At 37.4% G+C, this 26,102-nt stretch overlaps 1 protein-coding gene across 1 annotated transcript in view; it reads right to left on the bottom strand.

Annotated features, from left to right (window-relative positions):
• KIF26B (kinesin family member 26B) overlaps positions 1 to 26,102 on the bottom strand; it is a 559,622-nt gene that overhangs the window by 344,610 nt on the left and 188,910 nt on the right. The window contains exon 3 of the mRNA XM_053711042.1: positions 15,423 to 15,959. Coding sequence (XP_053567017.1) covers positions 15,423 to 15,959 — 537 coding nt within the window. The remainder of the gene's footprint in view (positions 1 to 15,422; positions 15,960 to 26,102) is intronic.

The raw sequence follows: 26,102 nt of genomic DNA, 5'->3' as shown, positions 1-26,102 counted from the left end.
CCGAAGCTTTTTGACCTCTCCTCTGTCCAGAGTAAACGACAAACAGGGAAGAAGTTTGACGAAAATCTTTAGTTGCCTGTAAATAGAATTTCAGGGCACGGACTACGTCCAGATTATGCAAAAGTCGTTCCTTCTTTGAAGAAGGATTAGGACATAATGATGGAACAACAATCTCTTGATTGATATTCCTGTTAGAGACTACCTTAGGTAAAAACCCAGGTTTAGTACGCAGAACTACCTTGTCTGAATGGAAAATCAGATAAGGAGAATCACAATGTAAGGCGGATAACTCCGAGACTCTTCGAGCCGAGGAAATAGCCATCAAAAACAGAACTTTCCAAGATAAAAGTTTAATATCAATGGAATGAAGGGGTTCAAACGGAACTCCTTGAAGAACTTTAAGAACCAAGTTTAAGCTCCACGGAGGAGCAACAGTTTTAAACCCAGGCTTGATCCTAGCCAAAGCCTGACAAAAAGCCTGGATGTCTGGAACTTCTGCCAGACGCTTGTGCAAAAGAATAGACAGAGCAGAAATCTGTCCCTTTAAAGAACTAGCTGATAAGCCTTTTTCCAAACCCTCTTGGAGAAAAGACAATATCCTAGGAATCCTAACCTTACTCCATGAGTAACTCTTGGATTCGCACCAATACAGGTATTTACTCCAGATCTTATGGTAGATTTTCCTGGTAACAGGCTTTCGTGCCTGTATTAAGGTATCAATAACTGACTCGGAGAAGCCACGCTTTGATAGGATCAAGCGTTCAATCTCCATGCAGTCAGTCTCAGAGAAATTAGATTTGGATGATTGAAAGGACCTTGTATTAGAAGGTCTTGCCTCAGAGGTAGAGTCCATGGTGGACAGGACGACATGTCCACTAGGTCTGCATACCAGGTCCTGCGTGGCCACGCAGGCACTATCAGAATCACCGATGCTCTCTCCTGTTTGATCTTGGCAATCAGTCGAGGGAGCAGAGGAAACGGTGGAAACACATAAGCCATGTTGAAGAACCAAGGAGCTGCTAGAGCATCTATCAGCATCGCTCCCGGGTCCCTGGACCTGGATCCGTAACGAGGAAGCTTGGCGTTCTGGCGAGATGCCATGAGATCCAGTTCTGGTTTGCCCCAACGATGGACCAGTTAAGCAAACACCTCCGGATGGAGTTCCCACTCCCCCGGATAAAAAGTCTGACGACTTAGAAAATCCGCCTCCCAGTTCTCCACGCCTGGGATGTGGATCGCTGACAAGTGGCAAGAGTGAGACTCTGCCCAGCGAATTATCTTTGAGACTTCTAACATAGCTAGGGAACTCCTGGTTCCCCCTTGATGGTTGATGTAAGCCACAGTCGTGATGTTGTCCGACTGAAATCTGAAGAACCTCAGTGTTGCTAACTGAGGCCAAGCTAGAAGAGCCCTGAATATTGCTCTTAACTCCAGAATATTTATTGGGAGGAGTTTCTCCTCCTGAGTCCACGATCCCTGAGCCTTCAGGGAGTTCCAGACTGAACCCCAGCCTAGAAGGCTGGCATCTGTTGTTACAATCGTCCAATCTGGCCTGTGAAAGGGCATACCCTTGGACAGATGGACCCGAAATAGCCACCAGAGAAGAGAATCTCTGGTCTCCTGATCCAGATTTAGTAGAGGGGACAAATCTGAGTAATCCCCATTCCACTGACCTAGCATGCACAATTGCAGCGGTCTGAGATGCAGGCGCGCAAATGGCACTATGTCCATTGCCGCTACCATTAAGTCGATTACTTCCATGCACTGAGCTACTGACGGGCGAGGAATGGAATGAAGGACACGGCAAGCATTTAAAAGTTTTGATAACCTGGCCTCCGTCAGGTAAATTTTCATTTCTACAGAATCTATCAGAGTCCCTAGGAAGGAGACCCTTGTGAGTGGTGATAGAGAACTCTTTTCCACGTTCACCTTCCACCCATGCGACCTCAGAAATGCCAGAACTATCTCTGTATGAGACTTGGCAATTTGAAAGCTTGACGCCTGTATCAGGATGTCGTCTAGATACGGAGCCACCGCTATGCCTCGCGGTCTTAGAACCGCCAGAAGTAAGCCCAGAACCTTTGTAAAGATTCTCGGGGCCGTGGCCAATCCGAAGGGAAGAGCTACAAATTGGTAATGCCTGTCTAGAAAGGCAAATCTTAGGAACCGATGATGATCTTTGTGAATCGGTATGTGAAGGTAGGCATCCTTTAAGTCCACTGTGGTCATGTACTGACCCTCTTGGATCATGGGTAGGATGGTCCGAATAGTTTCCATTTTGAATGATGGAACTCTTAGGAATTTGTTTAAGATCTTTAGGTCCAAGATTGGTCTGAAGAGATTGGTCCCTCTTTCTTGGGAACCACAAACAGATTTGAATAAAATCCCTGTCCTTGTTCCGTCCGCGGAACTGGGTGGATCACCCCCATTACTAGGAGGTCTTGTACACAGCGTAGGAATGCCTCTTTCTTTATCTGGTTTTCTGATAACCTTGAAAGATGAAATCTCCCTTGAGGAGGAGAAGCTTTGAAGTCCAGAAGATATCCCTGAGATATGATCTCCAACGCCCAGGGATCCTGGACATCTCTTGCCCACGCCTGGGCGAAGAGAGAAAGTCTGCCCCCCACTAGATCCGTTTCCGGATAGGGGGCCATTCCTTCATGCTGTCTTGGGGGCAGTAGCAGGTTTTCTAGCCTGCTTGCCCTTGTTCCAGGACTGGTTAGTTTTCCAGGCCTGTCTGTAACGAGCAACAGTTCCTTCCTGTTTTGGAGCGGAGGAAGTTGATGTTGCTCCTGCCTTGAAGTTACGAAAGGCACGAAAATTAGACTGTTTGGCCTTTGATTTGGCCCTGTCCTGAGGAAGAGTATGACCCTTACCTCCAGTAATGTCAGCGATAATTTCTTTCAAGCCGGGCCCGAATAAGGTTTGCCCCTTGAAAGGAATATTAAGCAATTTAGATTTAGAAGTCACTTCAGCTGACCAGGATTTAAGCCATAGCGCTCTGCGCGCCTGGATGGCGAATCCGGAGTTCTTAGCCGTTAGTTTAGTTAAATGTACAATGGCATCAGAAACAAATGCATTAGCTAGCTTAAGTGCTTTAAGCTTGTCCATAATTTCATCCAATGGAGCTGTGTGAATGGCCTCTTCTAGAGACTCAAACCAGAATGCCGCAGCAGCAGTGACAGGCGCAATGCATGCAAGGGGCTATAAGATAAAACCTTGTTGAACAAACATTTTCTTAAGGTAACCTTCTAATTTTTTATCCATTGGATCTGAAAAAGCACAACTATCCTCCACCGGGATAGTGGTACGCTTAGCTAAAGTAGAAACTGCTCCCTCCACCTTAGGGACCGTCTGCCATAAGTCCTGTGTAGTGGCGTCTATTGGAAACATTTTCCTAAATATAGGAGGTGGGGAAAAGGGCACACCGGGTCTATCCCACTCCTTGCTAATAATTTCTGTAAGCCTTTTAGGTATAGGAAAAACGTCAGTACACACCGGTACCGCATAGTATCTATCCAGCCTACATAATTTCTCTGGAATTGCAACTGTGTTACAGTCATTCAGAGCCGCTAAAACCTCCCCTAGCAATACACGGAGGTTCTCAAGCTTAAATTTAAAATTAGAGATCTCTGAATCCGGTTTCCCTGGATCTGATCCGTCACCCACAGAATGAAGCTCTCCGTCCTCATGTTCTGCAAACTGTAACGCAGTATCGGACATGGCTCTCACAGCACCAGCGCGCTCTGTTCTTATCCCAGAGCAATCGCGCTTACCTCTTAATTCTGGCAATTTAGATAATACTTCTGTCAGGGTATTATTCATAATAGTAGCCATGTCTTGTAAAGTGATTTGTATGGGCGTTTCTGATGCACTTGGCGCCACAATATCACACGCCTCCTGAGCGGGAGGCGAAGGTACTGACACGTGAGGAGAGTTAGTCGGCATAACTTCCCCCTCGTTGTCTGGTGATAATTCCTTTATAGATAAAGACTGACCTTTATTATTTAAAGTGAAATCAATACATTTAGTACACATATTTCTATGGGGCTCCACACTGGCCTTTAAACATAGTGAACAAACAGATTCATCTGTGTCAGACATGTTTAAACAGACTAGCAATAAGACTAGCAGACTTGGAAAACACTTTAAATAATTTTACAAGCAATATAGAGAAACGCTACTGCGCCTTTAAGAAGCACAAAAATACTGTCACAGTTGAAATAACAATGAACCAAATCAGTTATAGCAACCAAATTTTCACAGTAAATGTATTAAGTTAGCAGAGCATTGCACCCACTTGCAAATGGATGATTAACCCCTTAATACCCAAAAAGGATAAGAATAGAGAAAAAACGTTTTTTTAACACAGTCAAACACACTGTCACAGGTCTGCTGTGACTGATTACCTCCCTTAAAATGACTTTTGAAGTCCCCTGAGCTCTCCAGAGACATCCTGGGTCATGCAGGAAGAAGCAGGAAGACTGGGACTGAATTTTTACTGCGCAAAAAAGCGCTAAAATAGGCCCCTCCCACTCATTATTACAACATTGGGAGCTTCAGTTAACTGTTTCTATGCAGAAATACAAGTCAGCCATGTGGAAAAAATTTATGCCCCAATAAGTTTTATCACCAATGTACCTCACAAAACGATTAAACATGCCAGCCAACGTTTTAAACATCTTTTTTAAAGAGTATGTATCTCTATTGATAAGCCTGATACCAGTCCTTCTACTGCATTTAAGGCTTATTACATCACTTCAGTATTAGTAGCATTTTCTTAGTCAAATTCCATTCCTTAGAAAATATTTTACTGTATATATTTTAATCAGCCTGATACCAGTCGCTTTCACTGCATTTAAGGCTGTACTTACATTACATCGGTATCAGCAGTATTTTCTTAGTCAATTCCATTCCTTAGAAAAATAATTTACTGCACATACCTTATTTGCAGGAGACCCCGCACGCTATTCCCTTTCTGAAGTTACCCCACTCCTCAGAATGTGCAAGAACAGCCAGTGGATCTTAGTTACTTCTGCTAAGATCATAGAAAACGCAGGCAGATTCTTCTTCCAAATACTGCCTGAGAAAAAACAGCACACTCCGGTGCCATTTAAAATAACAAACTTTTGATTGAAGAAATAAACTAAGTATAAAAACACCACAGTCCTCTCACGACCTCCTATCTAGTTGAGGGTTGCAAGAGAATGACTGGATATGACATGTGAGGGGAGGAGCTATATAGCAGCTCTGCTTTGGGTGATCCTCTTGCAACTTCCTGTTGGGAAGGGAATATATCCCATAAGTAATGGATGACCCGTGGACTGAATACACTTAACAAGAGAAAGTAATGTTTTATTGCTGAATTTTCATATGTGTGAGAAAATATTACATTATATTAATTTAATGTCTCTTAACTATTATATAATTAGTTAATGGGAATTGGGCATAAACTATATGATTATAACTGTCAAAAGTATGTTGCACTATTTTCTCTCTTTTTCCCCCCAATAATAAAAAATGCATTTAGGTTAAAAATCAAGCAATTAATGCCATACAGTGTATTTCAAGTGAAAGTGCCTTGCTACTGAGCAGGATATCAAACTTTCAAGTCAGAGGGGTAGATTTATCATAGTGCGAGCGGACATGATATGATGTAGCGTATCATGTCCGCTGCACATCGATAAATGCCGACAGCATACACTCTGGGCATTTATCATTGCACCAGCAGTTCTTGTGAACTGCTTGTGCAATACCGCCCCCTGCAGATTTGCGGGGAATCGGCCGCTAGCAGGGGGGGTCAATCAACCAGATCGTATTCGATCAGGTTGATTTCTGTCCGCGGCCTCAGAGCAGGCGGACAAGTTATGGAGCAGCGGTCATAACTTCTGTTTCCAGCGAGCCTGAAGGCTTGTGCGAAAACAGGGGCATCAAGCTCCATATGTAGCTTGATAAATCGTCCCCAGATCCTTAGTTGTGGTATAAAAGACAGACACAAGTAGTTTGACTTTTCAAACTTTATGCTGCCAGTATTACATTGTGCTGTGAGTGATATAGTGGTATTATATATCCTTTCCAATAATGTTATAATAACAGTTTAAACACAGGGTCAGATAAGGAAAATGGAAGATCTTTTTATAGGCAAGCGAGACTAGATGCTTGGCTTTGTAACAGTGTAACATCAACAGATGCACCCTAGGGGCAGACACCAATTTCCTCAGGATTAGAGCTGTTGGGGATTTGTAGAGCATATGTTATGTTTTTTCAATGCGTGAGAGATATTTGCAGACTGCCAAGTAAATGTACCCGTGAATCTTGTTAGCTGCAGGTGTTACATTTTCTAGCGATTAGCTTCCATATACTTCGACTCAGTAAATATGCCGGATAAAGTTTGTTTTCCTTTTTTTTTTTTTTTTCCCTCTTCATTTCTTTTGCCTTAGTTTGTTTTTTACCTTAGAATGTTTTGTCTTTAGGTTTGACCATAATGAAATAATGTTATGTCAAACTTGTTAAAGGATCAGTCTACTCCAGAATTGTTATTGTTTAAAAAGATAAATAATGCCTTTATTACCCATTCCCCAGTTTTGCATAACCAACACTGTTATATTAATATACTAAGAATCTGCAGATTGCCCCCTTATCTCGGTACTTTTGACAGACTTGCATTTTAGCCAATTAGTGCTGACTCTGAAATAACTCCACTGGAGTGAGCACAATGTAATCTATCTGACACACATGAACTAGCATTGTCTAGCTGTGGAAATAATGTCAAAATGCACTGAGATAAGAGATGGCCTTCAAAGGCTTAGAAATTAGCTTATGAACCTATCTAGGTTTAGCTTTCGACAAAGAATATCAAAAGAACAAAGCAAATTTGACAATAAAAGTAAATTGGAAAAAAAAAAAAAAAAAGTAAATTGGAAAGTTGCTTAAAATTGTATGCCCTATCTGAATCATGAAAGTTTCGTATTGACTAAACTGTCCCTTTAAGTATAGGACCATTTTTTCACCAAACCGGTGAAAAAGTTTTTCCAATAAACATGGCTGAATGTGATCATATGGACATTGAAGATTGCTCATCAGCAGTCGCTAATATGCTGATATTTATCAAACGATAGACTGTGATCAACCTCTAGGTTTCTATTATATATTATATATTTCCCCTGAGTACACAATGTATAATAGCACATAAAAACAAACCCGCACATTAATATTCACACTCCCACACACTCTCTACCTCACACACACTCACACTCTCATACACAAACACTATAACACGCTAACACACGCTAATGACCGCTGCTCCATAACTTGTCTGCCTGCTCTGAGGTGTCGTACAGAAATCAACCCGATCGAATACGATCGAGTTGATTGACATCCCCTGCTAGCGGTTGATTGGCTGCAAATCTGCAGGGGGCGGCATTGCACCAGCAGTTCACAAGAACTGCTGGTGCAATGATAAATGCAGACAGTGCTGTCGGCATTTATCGATGTGCAGCGGACATGGTACGCTACTTCGTATCATGTCCGCTCGCAGATTGTTAAATATGCCCCATACTCTCTCTCACACAAACTCTTTCTCTCTAACAAACACTCACACACTCTCCCTTCCTCACACACACACAAATACACTGACTTTTTCACACACCCAGAAAGACACTGACAAACACACAGACACACAGAAACACAAAAACAGACACAGTCTCACATGAGTCAGACACACTCAGACACACATGCAAGAGAGAAATAACTGTAGGTATGTGCAGTATGTTGCAAATGCACAATGTCACCTTTTTTGGCTGGGCCTATTTCCCACCAAACCCAGGGGTCTGACTCAGATTCAAACCCAGAAAAAAAAAACTATCTGCAATCTTGTCCTGAAAAAGGCTTTTTGTTTTGCGACCAAATTGGTATATAGCTTTGTTAGTTAAAACCCCAAACCCAAAAAAAGTTTTTAACTGGAAATCTCCTGAATAGGACTTTGAGTGTTGTGCTTTTTTTTGCTATCTCTAAATGGTCATTTTAAAACGTTGACAAGTATCTCTTTTAAACAATATTTACAGCTATTTTTTAAAGCACTGTTTTAATTTTGGCGTGTACTGAAAACAAAATGGCGTCAATGTGTTTCTATGCAAAGGATTTATAATATCTTCTTGTAATTAATTTTAACATTCTTTAAATTGTAACTTGTTTACCGGCTGCTTTGCTACATTGTATCTGCCATTGTGATTGGGGACATACCTCCACGCAGACTAAGACCAAACTGCAGATCCCCTTAACTGTACAGGAAATCATGTAGTTAACACGTAAACATATGTATATACAATATATATTATTTTGTACCTATACATATGAGAATGTGAGTCCTGTCCAATGATATACAGCCTCTCCAATAGAGCCATACCATGTATGTGAATAAACTCTGAGTATCTTCTATAGCCATTTCAGAGTGTTATATATATACAGTATGTGCAAGATAATATACTATTTGCAAATAGCCTTGGAATAATGTTAAAGAAATCATTTTTCTTTCATGATTCAGCAAGAGCATGCTATTTTAAACAACTTTCTAATTGACTTTAATTATACAATTTTCTTTGTTCTCTTGGAATCTTTTGTTAAAAACCAGGGACTTAAAGGGACACTAAACCCAATTTTTTTCTTTCATGATACAGATAGAGCATGCAATTTTATGCAACTTTCTAATTTACTCCTATTATCAATTTTCTTCATTCTCTTCCTATCTTTATTTAAAAAGCAACAATGTGATGCATAGGAGCTGGCCCATTTTTGGTTGAGAACCTGGGTTATGCTTGCTTATTGGTGTATAAATGTAAGCCTCCAACAAGCAAGCGCTATCCATGGTGCTGAACCTAAAATAGGCTGGCTGCTAAGATTTACATTCCTGCTTTTAAAATAAAGATAGCAAGAGAATGAAGAAAAATTGATAATAGGAGTAAATTAGAAAGTTGCTTAAAATGTCATGCTCTGTCTGAATCATGATTGAAAAAATTTGGGTTCAGGTTTGGGTTCAGTGTCCCTTTAAGCTCAGGAGCGTGAATGTGTCTGGAGCACTATATAGCATCAGTTTTGCAAGAATGTTATCCATTTGCAAGAGCACTAGGTGGAAGTACTATAATCTGCCATGTAGTGTAACCTACCTAGGTATCTCTTCAACAAAGAATAGCATGTGAACGAAGCAATGTTAATAATACAAGTAAACATTTTTTGGATTTTATATCCCTATAAAGATGTCTAAAATCCCATATCGAGAACTAATGGGTGGTAAATTTTAAATTTCAAAAATGGGTTTGAAAAGTTCCCCATAGAAAAAAATAGGGCTTTTATCGAGGATCTGAAAAACCTGTTTGCGAGTGTGGAAATATGATGAAAATGTGCTACTGTGATTGGGCAGAGTCGAAGAGTAGACTTTCGGCCTTAAAAATGTCACAGCCAATATGCTAATGTAAATTCTGTAACATCATTGGATATGTAGATACATTTATAGTAGGAGCTATATTTTATTATTTTGCGTTATCTATGGTTGTTGCGGAATTACATACATGTTGAACTACTTTTTATATGAATGCGCGTTTACTAAAATAAAACCCTAAATTGTAATTTAATTCTTGTGGATATGTCACTATCGACCAATATGGCTATGGATTCTGTCCTTATTAGCCAGAGAGCCATCTACCCCTTGGGATGAGTTGTGCACAAACATGCATTTCCTGTAAGTTTAAAAATCAGTTTAAAGATATTTAACTTAAAACCCACTCTATGCAGTAAAAATTAATAATTAACAAGTGCATATTAAAAAGACAATGATGTAACACGTACTCTGCATTTTAAATAAGCAGTAGATTTTTTTCTGACAAATTTAAATTATTTTTTCTTCCATTTTCCAGCTCCCTGTATCATCTGACAGACATTAGCCAATCACAGACAAGTATACATGTGCACATGCTCAGTAGGATCTTGTTCCCCAGAAAGTGTGAATATAACCAGATTGTGCAACATTTGATAATGGAAGTAAATTGGAAAGTGTCTTAAAACTGCTGTTCTATCGGAATCATAAAAGTTTATTTTGACTTGAGTGTCCCTTTAATATTTCTTAGTGCTGAACAAATTTATTTAAAATTAAATATATATTTAACTTTTATATAGTGTTATTGTGCATGATATACTTTTTATAGCATCCCTTTAAGTCTTAGAAGCTCATTGAAGTGAACTAATTGTACTTAATCTTTATAATGCAGTACTGACTATGGTGGTCTTAATATCCCGAATATTACTAAATCATGTGATTTGGACATTCACAAGATTAGTATCCACTCTTATTTTAACATAGGGCTCCTGCTCAGAGTCCCTTCCCCACACTGTCTGTGTCCCAAGGGAAAACATTTAAGTCATTATTTTTTTTCATGAAGCGTGAAAAAATGTCACAAGGGATCGAGTCAGACTAAGTTAATAATTAAATAATGTAAAAAAAAAAAAGTATTAAAATGAGTTCTACTTCCTCATCTTAAGATCTATTTTGCAGTCTAGATATAAACAAGACATATTTGAGAAGTAATTAGCTAATTTACTCTGATACCAAAAAAAAAGAATCTGGCTGATTATTTCCAGGGATGAGGTCAGCTGATGTCTTATGACTCAAGAGTAAGTGAATATCTAATTATCGGTTACTCTGTATACACAAGTCAATGATCCGTTTCAAACGTAGAAAAAAAGCATTTATTTAAAGAGGAACATTTTTACAATTGTATTATTATTATTTTTCTAAGACTGTAAAATCTCCTTTACTTCCTTTTAAATAAATAAAATGCTACTATAACATTTAAAAGATCACTAATAGGGGCCGATTTATTAAGCAATCTTCTTATTCTGCGCGAGCCTTCTGGTTCGCCGGAAACAGGATTTAAGAAGCAGTAGTGTTAAGAGCACTTCTCCTTAACTCGTCCGCCACCTCTGAGGTGGCGGCCTGCAATCATCCCGATCGATTGACACCCCCGGCTAGCTTGCGAATGTGCAGGAGGCGAAATTGCACAAGCATTTCACCAGAAATGCTTGTGCTATGATAAATGCTGACAGCATATGCTTTTGGCATTAAGCAATGCCGAGCTGACATGATTCACATTTGATAAATCGGCCCCTATTGTGTTCAAATCTTTAGAAATAAGTTTATCTGACCGCATTATACGTATTATTATTGCTACTATTACTACTACTAATAATAATACTTTTAGAATACCAAATCATGCTGAAATACACATCTTATGGAAATATTTAATCCTGCATATAAAATTAAAGGGATATGAAACCCATATATTTTCATTTGTGATTCAGACAGAGAATATCATTTTAAAACAAGTTTCCAATTTACTTCTATTATCAAATTTGCTTCATTCTCTTGATATTATGTGTGGAAGAGATACCTAGGTAGACATCTGGAGCACTACATGGCAGGAAATAGTGCTGCCATCTAGTGCTCTTGTAAATAGATAACATTCTTACAAAACTGCTGCCATCTAGTGCTCTTGTAAATAGATAACATTCTTACAAAACTGCTGCCATCTAGTGCTCTTGTAAATAGATAACATTCTTACAAAACTGCTGCCATCTAGTGCTCTTGTAAATAGATAACATTCTTGCAAAACTGCTGCCATATAGTGCTCCGAAAATGGGCCAGCTCCTTGGCATACGTCCCTGCTTTTCAACAAAAGATACCAGAAGAACAAAGAAAATTTGATTATAGAAATACATTAGAAAGTTGTTTAAAATTGCATGTTCTGTCTGAATTATGAAACAAATGTTTTGGGTTTCACATCCCTTTAAGGAAAGTGGTTACAGAGTTTGACTTATTCTAATAACATTTGAGTTGAAAATTAAAAATGTTTGTGTGCTCCTAAAATGTTCCTTCTAATTCCTAAATATTTATTACAATTAATATCTACCTTTTCTAAATTATTACAATCTCAGCCCCTAGAATTTAACAATTTGTATTTGGCATAATGGCTCCTCTAAATAATATTGTCCTACATGACTACTTTAGATTACAATTTAAAAAATGTTCATGCCCCTTTATCTATTTCACATCACTGATATTTTAATCCATCTGTCAGTGTTCCTTTAAAAAGTAAAATTTCATATTATTTTTTTATGTTATTAAAGGGACAGTCTAGTCCAAAACAAACTTTCATGATTCAGATAGGGCATGTAATATTAAATAATTTTCCAATTTACTTTTATCACCAATTTTGCTTTGTTCTCTTGGTATTCTTAGTTGAAAACTTAACCTAGGAGGTTCATATGCTAATTTCTTAGACCTTGAAGGCCGCCTCTTAAGAATGCATTTTAACAGGTTTTTCACCACTTGAGGGTGTTAGTTCATGTTTTTCATATAGATAACACTGTGCTCATGCACGTGAAGTTACCTGGGAGCCATCACTGATTGGCTAAACTGCAAGTCTGTCAAAAGAACTGAAATAAAGGGGCAGTTTGCAGAGGCTTAGATACAAGATAATCACAGAGGTAAAAAATATATAAATATAACTGTGTTGGTTATGCAAAACTGGGGAATGGGTAAAAAAAGAGATTATCTATCTTTTAAAACAATAACAATTCTGGTGTAGACTGTCCCTTTAATGCTGTTTAAAAATGGTTAAAACCATTACCACTGGAGGGATCTTTCTTTAACACTATCGAACATGGAACTCATCAGAGCAACGATGCATCAAAAAGACACAAGAGGTTATGTCTTCCAAATGCTCAACAATTTCTGACAAGCCTGGGCTGACTGGCGCACATATAATTCAAACCTGGGAGATGCCCACACCAGGAGCCATTAAGTCTAGCCTTATTGGTGATTAAACAGAACTTGAGCATAGGATGTTATAAAAGACTGTTCTACAGCTATTTCAGAGTATTCAGGAGTAGATATGCTGGCAGTAATATAAATGTATTATGTTACCAATGTATTTACCTAACTCTGGGTGTGTTGCTTAAATAAACTCAACATGTTCTAATACTGTATGAATAAGTTACTTAAAAGTAATATATTATAAATCCTACAACTACACTACTCCTCAAGGTCACTAAGGAAGCTTCAACCTTTGACCTTTTTTTCAGTCTGGCTCATAAAGAAAAAGAACTATGGTCACCCATCAAACACAATGACAATATATTTTAGTTAACTAGTTCAAGATAGTAAAAAAAAAAAGCATATAATTCTCAAGATAAGCACCATTATAAACTAAAGTGAGGCAATCAGTAGAACCAATCTATTTAATCTCTTCTCAGTTCATAGAATTTTTAGTTGGAATTTTAAAGAGCTTGAGAAATAGAATTTATTATCCAATTTAACTGTGGCAAATTCATTACAATTTTTGATGGATTTGCAGATACTAACCTGAAGAGATAATGGAACATAAAAAGGATTTTGTTTAGTTTTTGTTTTTTTAAACTTGTGTTTGAAAAACAAAAATGTAGCATGAATAGATTCTTGATTAATCTGTGTGGCCAACATGTTGTGTTACATGCAATAACTAAGATATAATTTTTCATAAAGTTTTTATTACACATCAAAAATGTATCTGAAAATAATAAAATTCTTCAGTGTAAAGCCAAATATGCATTTCAAGAAAATGCAGGAAAAAAGTGCAGTGTTTAACCCCTTAACAACCACAACGTACACTGTCCGTTAAGTTTTTTTTTGTGTGTGGCTATAATAGTGCGGGTCCCACCACCAGCGGCGGGACCGCACTATTGTAGTATCCCTCTAGGGTTGCTATATTGCCGCTTTAAGGGAGGGCACTTATGAAAAATACATATGTCAGGGGATGTTTAAAGAAATGTTTGAATAATGTTGCATTATAAGAACCCTGACATATGTATTTTCCATAAGTGTCCTCCCTTAAGGCAACCCTACCTCCCTTTCTCAAGCAGGCCACCGGAAATAGCACAGTCTTGCTGCTGGAGGCGGGACAGCACTATTAGAAATGCAAGCCCCATAGAAAGACCAGCAACTGTTAAACATAAATATTAATAACAATTTATGACGTGCCATTAATAAATTAATATCATTTTAAATAAGTTTTACTATTCACATTTTTTTAAATTGCAATTATAAATTAAATGTACATAAAATCCCAAATTTTATATTTGAATTTAATTCAGATAGAGTATGCAGTTTTACACAGCTTTTCAATTTACTTCTATTATCTAATGTGCTTCAGTCTCTTGGAGTCCTTTATTGAAAATCATCCCTACAGTAGGAGCAATGCACTACTTGATATTAGCTGCTGATTGGTTGCTGCACATATATGTCTCTTGTCATTATTACTCCATCAAAGGAATTAATACCTAGTTAAAGGGACACTCAAGTCAAAATTAAACTTTCATGATTCAGACAAAGAATGAAATTTAAAACAACTTTTAATTTACTTCCATTAACAAAATGTGCACAGTCTTTATATATTTACACGTTTTGAGTCTGTCTCCTGAGCATGTGCAAGAATTCACAGAACATACGAATATACATTTGTGATTGGATGATGGCTGTCACATGATACAAGGGGAGTGGAAATAGACATTACTAAAAAAATTGTCAGAAAAAAAATCTACTACTCATTTGAAGTTCAGACTAAGTGCATTGCTTCACTTTAGCTTAGTATGGTGCTTATCTTGAGAATTATATGCTTTTGTTACTATCTTGAACTAGTTAACTAAAATATATTGTCATTAAATTGCATTGTCTTTTTATCATTCATTTGTTGATTATGCAAATCTACAGTAATTAGTGGTCCTTTCAAGCTGTGCTCATATGCCACTACAGATAAAGATACAACTGGTAAACCAATCAGGAACAGGTATACTGGACATATACTTATCTGCAGTAGAAATTATGTGGCATTCAAAACAGGACAAAATTGTTTTTTAAGAGGTCACGGTTGATAAATTTTAAAAGTCTGAAAATCCAGTGAAAAGCTGCTGGGGAAAAAAACCAGTTTTCTGTTCTTTTAATACTGTTGTTGACTTGTCCCCATTGAAGGTATAGAAGAGTTTGTGCTACGCATACCTTTAAAAAGTTTGGGATACGCAGAATTATTGTTGGGGCTTTAGGACTGGGATGTCTTAAATTTGAAAGGATTATGGTCCATTAAGCTTAAACCCAAGTCTGCATAAAAATATTACATTAAAGACATATTAATGGTGATAAAGTATATAATGAACAATTTAAGAGTGTATTATATTTCCAGTGAATTCCAGTAATAAGCCTGCTTCTAGTATTTCATATTTATATAATAACTGCTCTTGATATATTCATTAAACTATCAAGGCCATGGAAACATGTCAGGTTAACAGTCTTACACAATGAATGATGCATAATTGTGGTGAATATTACACAACTGACAACTTACCTGATAAGGGTAGAGGGTGACCCCATTAGTTCTTGACAAGGACCAGCTACCATCAAGGTATTGATGGGCTTGAATAGCAACAGAGTTTAAAATGTTGCCATTGTTGGGGCTCGTGGCCACCTGAACACTGATTTTGGCTTGGTGTGAGGGGGAGCCATTTTTCTTATCTTGGCCATTGGCTAGACCCAAGCTGTTGGGTTTGCCTACATGTTTGTTGGTCACAAAACCAGGAAAACTGGATGCTGTGTAGGGGTTTGGCATATAGACCCAGTCTCTTGGTTGAAGGCCTCCCATATGCCGTGGACCCACCATGGCTGCAATGTTGGAATGCCCTGGGGGAGAACCAGGTGAGGCAGCTTCATAATGCTCAACGTTGGCAGACTGTTCAAGGGATGTCACCATCTGGATGGCTTCCTGCTTAAGCTGATTTAGGTGTGTGGCACATATGTCACATCGGTTATCTCTCTCATTCCACGCCTTCCGAATGGTATTTGGTACTTGCAGCTTATCATGAATCCCAGAGGTAAGTGTTGGATCCTGCAAGAAAAAATAACATTTAGAAAGCAATTTAGAAAAAAAACAATTTGTTGTTTACACAAATACAATATCTCACAGAATTATGCCTTTTTTTGTTTACAACATTAGGTTTATAGTTGATATGCAGACGTATCTCAAAGTAACAGCCACTGACATAAATTTCAACAACAAACACCATGATTTACCATAAGTGCATTATACTTTGAAAAAATATAAAAAGTGTCTCTTGTAGACCAAACACTAATGTAGATATTATAGGAAATGTTTTATTAAAGAAAACAACTTTTAAAGTGAAGGTCAATTTTCATCAATGAGTGTCCGGTTTTTAAAAATACTTTTAAAAACAGGGGCACTTTCATTGATGAAAATTAACATTGCACTGGATTTGAAGAAATACTTACCTTTTACTCCTGCAATGCCGGATCGACGATCCCCCTCCTCCTTCTTCCTGCTGTAGACCACAGCAATGACGAAACTGGCTTCCTCCAATCACAGCTGGGCATCACGAGCTGGACGCTCTGGGGTGCAAGCCATGATTGGAGGAAGCCGGTTTTGTCATTTCTGATGTCAGTACAGAGGAACTGAGGCTGAGATCGGCGATCCGGTTTTGCAGAAGTAAAAGGTAAGTATTTCTTCAAATCCAGTGCAATGTAAATTTTCATCAATGAAAGTGCCCCTGTTTTTAAAAATATTTTTAAAAGATACCTCACAGCGCTCAAAATATTCCCAATGGCTTTGTGATAATAGGGTACCTATATTTAAAAATATTTTTGAAAACCGGGCACTCATTGATCAAAATTGACCTTCACTTTAAAGCGAGACCCTAATAAAAACTGCTGCTCAAACCATGCAGGACTTAGCCAATTAGAAGTAGCTGTTTTCTCCTTGAGAGTTTCAAGGCGGGAATTTAACCCCACAAACAGGTTAAACACATAGGCAAACATAGCTTGAACACAGCATGTCATGTTTGCATTAAACTGACCGTTTAAATGCACATTTTCCTATAAACCTTGTTTGTTTGTTTTCAATAAAGTGCTTATATTTTCCTTGTCAGAAAAGATACATGAAAAATGCATGCTACAGAGACACAGTACATTTCCTTTACAGAACAGCAGCCCTGTATTATGTATTTTTCATTAGTCTCTCTTTAAAGGTTAACAAGTCTGGTCAGTTCATATTAAAGACAGTGAGATCCACTCCATGTACATGAAGCAATCACAAACTATAGCTACCAGACTTACAAAATATCTCCTGAAACGGTTTTCTGTTAAACATTAATCATTACTAAACCACCGTGCACTTGCCATATCCTTCCTATATGGTTTGTGCTAATCTTGCAGTACCTTTCCATCAATGTCCCTTATTCAATATGCTGTGAAATTACTTTCCATGTGCAACATCTTAAATTAATGGGACCAGCCGTGGAAGACTATTCATAATATAGTGAATACAGTCTCTGTTTCAGGCAGTACAGCATATCTATAAGCCCTTTTTTAATAAAAGTACAGAGAACTGTAGTTTGTTTATCAGTAAAAGGGCAATTAAGGTGGTGGCTAAAAGAGCAAAGCAATATTAAAGGGACAGTCAACACTAAAATTGTTAATGTTTAAAAAGATAGCTAATGGGGCCAATTTATCAAGCTCTGTATGGAGCTTGATGCCCCTTTTTTCCGGCAAGCCTGTAAACAGAAGTTATGAAGCAGCGGTCTAAAGACTGCGGCTCCATAACTTGTCCACTTGCTCTGAGGCCGCGGACAGAAATCAACCCGATCGAATAGGATCGGGTTGATTGACACCCCCTGCTGCAGGGGGCGGCATTGCACCAGCAGTTCACAAGAACTTCTGGTGCAATGATAAATGCAGACAGCGTAAGAAACATAGAAACATAGAATTTGACGGTAGATAAGAACCAAAAGGCCCATCAAGTCTACCCATATTACGTTACTTAGGATAGCCTTATGCATGTCCCAGGCATTTTTGAATTCCTTTACAGTCAGTGGCGCCTATTTATGAAAGTCTGGCGGACCTGATCCGATACGCTCGCAGTAATCAGCATTGCACCAGCAGCTCACAAGAGCTGCTGGTGCAACACCGCCCCCTGCAGACTCAGGGGGTGTCAATTTAACCAATCGTACTCGATAGGGTTGATTTCCGGCGATGTCTGTCCGCCTGCTCAGAGCAGGCGGACAGGATATGGAGCAGCAGTCTTTGTGACCGCTGCTTCATAACTGCTGTTTCTGGCGAGTCTGCAGGCTCGCCAGAAACACGGGGCATCAAGCTCCATTAGGAGCTTGATAAATATGCCCCTTTGTGTTTACCACCTCAAATGGAAGTTTATTCCATGAATCCACCACCCTTTCTGTAAAAAAAATGCTTCCTCAAATTTCCCCTGACTCTGCTACCCTCTAACTTTAGATTGTGACCCCTTGTTTTGGCATTTATTGTTTTGTGAAAAATGCTTTCAGCTTCTATTTTATTAAGTCCCTTCATATATTTGAAGGTTTCTATCATGTCACCTCTTTCCCTTCTATCCTCTAAACTATACATATTTAGATCATAGAGTCTTTCTTTGTACGTTTTATATTTTAGACCATGTACCATTTTAGTAGCCCTCCTTTGGAAAGCTTCTAGTTTATTTATATCTTTCTGAAGATATGATCTCCAGAACTGTACACAGTATTCCAGATTTGGTCTAACTAATTATCTGTAAAGTGGCATAAGAACCTTGCTATTTCTGCTATTAAAACCTCTTCCAATGCAACCAAGTATTTGACTGGCCTTACTGGCTGCACTGCTGCATTGTGTACCAAATTTTAAATCATCTGAAATGATTTTGGCATTTATGCTGTCGGCATTTATTAATGTGTATCATGTTCCTCCGCACTTTAATAAATATACCACAACGCCTTTACTACCCGTTACCCAGCTTTGCACAACCAACATTGTTATATTAATATACTTAATAACATTAAACCTCTAAAGTTCTGCCTGTTTCTAAACCACTAAAGACAGCTTCTTATCACATGCTTTTTTTAATTTGCTTTTCACAACAGGAGACTGCTAGTTCATGTGGGCCATATAGATAACATTGTGCTCACGCCCGTGGAGTTATTAAGGAGTCAGCACAACACAGCACTAATTGGCTAAAATGCAAGTCAATAGATAATAAAGTCATATAATCAGAGGGCTGTCAGAAGATGTTTAAATACAAGGTAATTACAGAGGTAAAAAGTACATTTATATTACTGTGTTGGTAATTTAAAACTGGGGAATGGGTAATAAAGGGATTATCTATCTTTTAAAAGAATAACAATTTTATTGTAGACTGTCCCTTTAATTTGATCCTATCCATAGATTAAATCCAGGCATTTTATTTTTACTGTATAAGAACCATAATACTCAGCAGGTGTTGCTTAAAAAATCACTGTGACTTGTCATGTGCAACAAGAAAAGGAGCCAACTCCTATAACTGAAAAACAAGTTCAATATAAAACCTGGAAAAGGGCTGTGACATGGACAGAAGCAATCAAGACCAGACTGATCTACTACAGAAAATTTCCTCTCTGAAAGGCACATACCTGGCCAAAAAGAGGCTGCCCAGCTGTGGTAACTATCTATAGAACAAGTTATAACACTATTGTCCATTGGTTTGAGCTCTTCTTTTTGTGTATGCAAAGTAGCTTTGCCCAATATGCTTAGTGATATGGCTGCATCTCACTGATGATACCCAATGTAGACTGAAACGTACAGTATATCTATGGTTGCCATGTCTCTCATTCAAAGAGAGATTTCCTGGTATTTCGGGCCTAGACTGTGTTTTTTTGTGTAGGACTAGACTGATATACTGAAAGAAAGTTCCTCTATGTAAAAGTAATTTGATGGGCAAAAATAGCATCTTCCTGGGGTGGTAATTATCCACAGAAAAAGCTATTATTCATCTGAAAATGTCTCCCTTTTTAACCATGCAACTCTCCATTTGCCTATTGAATAGATAAGTTTGTCAATTATAGCAATGCTCAACCAAGAACTTATAAAGATGATCACTTGTACTCAAATCTATAACAGTAAATAAAGCATATTACATGCTCATTTACTGTATCAAAAGAAGAAAAACAGATAGTTTGCTTTAGTTTGTAGCTAAAGTCTAAGAAGTTTTTGTAGATAAATCATTTTATACATTTTTCTTAAGCAATAAAATATACTTTTTCTACATTGCAGTACAAAGTATGGTTGCAATCCCACCACAATATGATTACACATGATTACGGTGATATAGGTGGACCTAGGATCTATGGTATTACTACTATCATATATTTGTATAGCGCCACAAAATTCCATAGCGCTGTTAATGTGCACTCATAATTTACTGCCTATGCAATTAATTCAAAGAATCTGAAAAAAAGGGCGGATGAAAATGTATTATAGCATTTTTGTCTTTTCAAAAATGGATGTTTCTGTACCATGAGAACAAAATACTTAGTTTGTATGCTTGTATCCATCAACACAGCCATTGTAAGTTGTTCTTATAAACCAGTAGGTTTCTATACCACAGACCAGTACCAAACTTCCCAACATTTTTCCGAGGCTTTATGGAACAAATAGGCAAAGCACTTAAAATGGACATGACGTGCCTGGAACTGGGTGACGTTGGGGTATGTCCTTGTTGGAGCTGTAGAAAACTGTGACATTTGTCTTGTCTGAATGAGCCTTGGGTGGGACGGCAAGAAAGACTCACAAAATGTGGCAATCATTCACATGATATATATATTTTTTTGAAGTTTAATGTCCCTTTTTTAATATGGAGTATGTGGGAAAACAATCTCAACAAACATTAGAACTGTATCAAACACCCATCCTGGGTTGAATGCATTTATACATATAATGGCTTATAGTTATTATTATTATTATTGTTGTTGTTGTTATTCTTATATTTTATCTAGGTTAACCCCTTCATGCCGTTAGGACTTTCCATGCTGTCCCAACAGTGCTGGGCTTTAGCGCCGTTATATGGCGTCCTGCAGCCTCCCCCTTTGAAGCAATCAAGAATAGGCTGGGGGGGGGGGTGTAGCTTTGTATACAGGCCCCCATGATCTGATACTGGCCTTGAAATCGTGTGATTGCATTTTTACCGCAAGTGTTTACATTGGAACTTCTTTCCAATCTTAACACTTTGATTCCAGCACGAAGGGGTTAAAAGACAGTATAGTCAAAAAATTGCCATTGGTTCACCCTATGTGCTCAGCTAGCTCCCATTAGTGCATTGTTGCTCTTGCAACAAAGGATACCACGAGCATGAAGTAAATTTGATAATAGAAGTAAACATTTTTTCGAATTCTACATGAATCATGAAAGAAAACAATTTGGGATTCATGTCCTTTTAAGGCCCATCTTTAAAATGATGTTGTGTTAACAAAACTAATTTACTGGTGTGCCTATTAGGCAGTGGGAAGCGTCTGAGCAGATTTATTTTGTGGTGAATTAAGAAAAGCTGTCTGGTATGTAGGGATAAAGTCAGATTTTCTATTTGAGAGATAAATATGCTTTCATGCTTCACAGGACAGGTTAGGAGCTTCGGGGGAAGTCTCTTCCAACTCCCCACTGTCTAGAAATATTACACAGATAAAGAGCAATGTTACAACATAAAACTATACTAAGCCAAGCCACACTATTATAAATAAACTTACCATATAATGTGAGCGATACATAATGCCTCCAGCACTTAGCTGGAAAAGAAACATGCATATGGTAAGCGTTTTTGCAAATACGTGCAAAAACGGCTTCTAATTTTATTTGAAATGGACTGCGGTGCATTTCAGATGGGACTTATATGTTTGCTTTTTTATTATAATGACTTTAGGAAGTAACACTAAGAAACTACAGTATACAGAAAAAAAACTAGTAAAACCAGATAAATGATTAGCGCTGTGGAATCTGTTAGCGCTATACAAATACATTTTAGTCATAATAACTGATTTCTATTCTTGTGTTCTGTGTGTTAGGTTTACATTCCATCTCTTAGGGGTCGATTCTAAAACGTTAACTGGGCTGGTAAGGTTATATAAGAATGCTCACCAACCCTACTATTTCCCTGGTGGAATTCTATAAAGCCCTGAAAACAGGGTGTCTTTCTAAGGGGGGTATACTGCATTTTTATATGGGAAGAAGATGCGTACATTACAAAAGTACACAATTCAATTTGAAATGTAAAAATCATACAAAAGGAATAATTGAACCATTCATACAGAAATACGCAGAATTTTTTTTATTGAGGTGCATCAAAACAAAATTGTTCTCCAAAAATTGCATTTTAGCAAAATAGCAAACAACATTAAAGGGACATTAAACACTAAATAAATGCTAGATAGAATGATGCATTCAAAGAAAAGATTAGTCCATGACTAACATGTAGATGTATTTTTAAAGTTTCATTAGTTGTTTAAAAAGTGACAAAATAAGTGTAAAGTTTTAGTGTCTGTAAAACAATGGGAGCTGCCATGTTGTAACTTGTGTTACCTTCTCTGCTGTGGCCAATTAGGGTCAGTTATAAATAGGTCACTAGAGTGTGCAGCCAATGGTTGTACTGGATTTAACAGTGTTCTGCACTTCCATTTCTAACAGGTACTGAAAAGCTCTCAATTTCCGAATGGAATTACAGGCAAAGAGGACAAAATAAATAATGAAAGTATATTGCAGAGTTGTTTTATTATATACAATTTATCATTTTATATTACCATCTCAAAGTGTTTAATGTCCCTTTAAAAAAATGTAGTTATAAGTACAAAATAAAAATCATTATTATTGTTGGTTTTTGTAAAATAGACTGAACACGGGCTGACCATGGGCATTTATGAAATTTTGTCTCAAATCCCAGCATAATTCTATAAACATTTTCGCAATACATTTCTCAGTTTTTTTCTCGCCAGTCAAAAGCTGACGAGTTTTCAGCAAACTACTAAAAACACTAATTTAAAAGGAAACCCTTTGCATACAAAAATTACAACGAATTTCAGATACCGTGCATTAAAACAGCATAATTTAATTTGTATTAAGCGTAATATTAAAGTTTTAAAAGCATGTTGGTTTCAACCTCTGTACAGTAATTCTCCCTCAATTGCAAACTTTTACCTAGCAGAGCTATGGGAGTTATCTCCACTGGCAGGAACAGTCCATTTTTTTTTTAGGAACAGCCCGTTTTTTTTAGGATTCCATAAGCGCTGCCCCTGCCAGTGTTGGGTGGAAAAGCACATCTAGACCTGCAAATTATATAGAATCGGCCCTAAGTCTTTTATCTTTATTCAAATAAATTAATATGGCTTCATAATTAAAGGGACAAAAAGTCAAAATTAAAATTTTCATGGTTCAGATAGAGAATGTTTTACAAATGTTTCAGTTTACTTCTGTTATAACATTTACTTTGGTTTATTGATATTCTTTGTTGAAAAACATGCCTATGAGCAGCAATTACACTATAGGGAGCTAGCTGGTGATTGCTGGCTACAAACATATGCCTCTTGTCATTGGCTCTAGTAGTGCATTGCTTCTCTGGACTTGTGCAGGGGATTAAACACATAGCTATATGCAAGGAAAAGTGCAGTAATAAATCATAATAAATCAATGAAAGCTACAGTACCTCTAAGTACACTCAGATTTTCTCACTTCTAGGGCCTTCTATAAAAGGCCTACAATGAATATGGCCAGTTGCCCAAACTGGTTTTGAGGCAATGCTTTTAAAGGGACAGTCAACACCAGAATTGTTATTGTTTAAAATGTTAGATAACGCCTTTACTACCCATTCCCCAGATTTGAACAACCAACATTGTTATTTTAATAATATAATTTATAACATTTAAACCTCTATACAGTATGTCTGCCTGTTTCTAATCCACTACAGACAGCCTCTTTTTACATGCTTTTTAATGTGTTAAATATGTGTGTTAATAATATGTCTCTTTAAAGGGACAGTCAACACAAAAATTGTTATTGTTTAACAATGTTGCACAACCAACATTGTTATATCAATATACTTTATAACCTTTAAACCTCTAAATTTCTGTCTGTTTCTAAGCTACTAAACACAGCCCCATGATCACATGCTTTTTTAGCTTTTCACAATAGGGGACTGCTAGTTAATTTGAGCTATATAGATAACATTATGCTCTTGTCTGTGGGTTCTAACAACACAGCACTAATTGGCTTAAATGCAAGTCAATAGATAATAAATTTAAAGTCATGTGATCAGGGGGGCGTCAGAAGAGGCTTAGATACAAGGTAATCACAGAGGTAAAAAGTATATTAATATAACTGTGTTTTCTGTGCAAAACTGATGAATGGGTAATAAAGGGATTATCTATCTTTTTAAACAATAAAACAAATTGAGTTGACTGTCCCTTTAAGTTAAAGGTGATTAAACTGATTATGAATCTAACCAGAAAATTGAAATTTTTTTAATAACATTTAAACCACCCAAGAGTTAATATGTTTGTATAATCCTGCTGCCATATCTATATCATTAAACTAGGATTGCATGCTATTTGTGTGGATTGTAATCTTTCAGCAGTTACTTAAATGATAGTGAAAGATGCATACAGCATCACTGGTAAAATGGATGAGAGAAGAGATCATTCAGTGATCTGTGTAAAAATGCAGTTGCCTGAACAGCCTGGTATGTTTTCCTCTTGCTCAATGGTCTGTAATCAATCCTAAAAAGGAGGGGAGAGATGCTGTAGAAAAACTCAGATCTGTGCCTTGCTGGTAGGTAGAAAGACAGAAGTCAGCATTGATCTGATTTAATTAAGAAAGATCTGTGGGAAGTGAATAGTTTTGCCTTGATGAAAACCATTTGAGTGTTAGAGAGGAAGAACTGTGTTCCAAAGCATTCACAATTCTTGCATAAAGTTTAATAATTTCTAATTGTAAAAGGAGGCAATCTGTTCTTATCAGTTTCTGTCAACACAATGAAATGCAGCAGGGTATAGGGCACATTTTCTAGCAACTTGCTTGATTCAAAAGTCCAGATATTGTGGTTTACAGCTGATTGGTGTTGGGAGGAATATAAATGTAAATAGAACATGCATTATTCTCTAATGTTGTTTTTTTTATTAAAGGGATAGGAAACTCAAAATTAAACTTGCATGATTCACATAGATCATGTGATTTTAAGACACTTTTTAATTCACTTCTATTTTCAAATGTGCTTCTTTATCTTTGTATCAATTGTTGAAAAAGAATATGCATATATGCTACACTAATGGGAGCTAGCTGGTGATTTGTGCTTGCACATATTTGTCTCTTGTGATTGGCTAACTCGATGTGTTCATCTAGCTCACTAGTGCAATGCTGTTCCTTCAACAAGAGAATGAACTAAAGCAAATCTGATTATAAACGTAAACTGGAAAGTTGTTTAAAATGGTATGTTCTATGCAAATCATGAAAGAAAATGTTGGGTTCTCCTGTCCCTTTAAACTGTTTTCAAGCTTAAACGTGTTACATATTTATAAAGTTCCAAAACTGTCCATACATTGTAGGAGTATGTAATCTGCATTTTGTTTCTGTGCTAATCCAAGATTCATATTAGTGTAGTGATGAACATTATCTAATTAACAATATAGGAGCCAGCCCAAAAAGTATAGGAGACAGAAATGTTTACACTAAAATCACAGTACTATATACTAGTGTAAGTAAAAAAGAAAGACCATACCTTGTGCCCTGTGGGGAATTTGGAAGCAGTGAAAATACTTGCATAACTATGGTACAGCAATCAATGCTAACATAGCATGGGGGCCACTATGTTGTACTCTAAGTGCACAGCATGCTGAGAGTTATAGTTCCCAGACATGGCCTTGAGAAGCTAAATTACAGAGTTCAGTAATATGGCAGGGGTTTTAGGCCTCAAAAAGCCATGTACCAGACCCAATTTCTAAGGCACCATGATGCATGGGCTTGTCAAGCCCTACTCTAATTTGTTAGAGCATTTTGTTATCGCAAAAGATACAGCCAGTGAACAGGATATAGTCAGCGAACTGGCATAGGCATGTAGCCATCAATAACTGTCTGTGTCTTGCTCAAGACAAATTGTTAATTTATTTGTGCAGGTTAGATACATAGTAACCCATGCTCCTCTGTGCAATAATAAAATCCTGTAAAA

This window comes from Bombina bombina, chromosome 4 (genome assembly GCF_027579735.1).
Source record: "Bombina bombina isolate aBomBom1 chromosome 4, aBomBom1.pri, whole genome shotgun sequence".
Classification (NCBI taxonomy): Eukaryota; Metazoa; Chordata; class Amphibia; order Anura; family Bombinatoridae; genus Bombina; species Bombina bombina.
The sequence above is the reverse complement of the archived record's forward strand: the minus strand, read 5'-3'. Positions and strand labels throughout refer to the sequence as shown.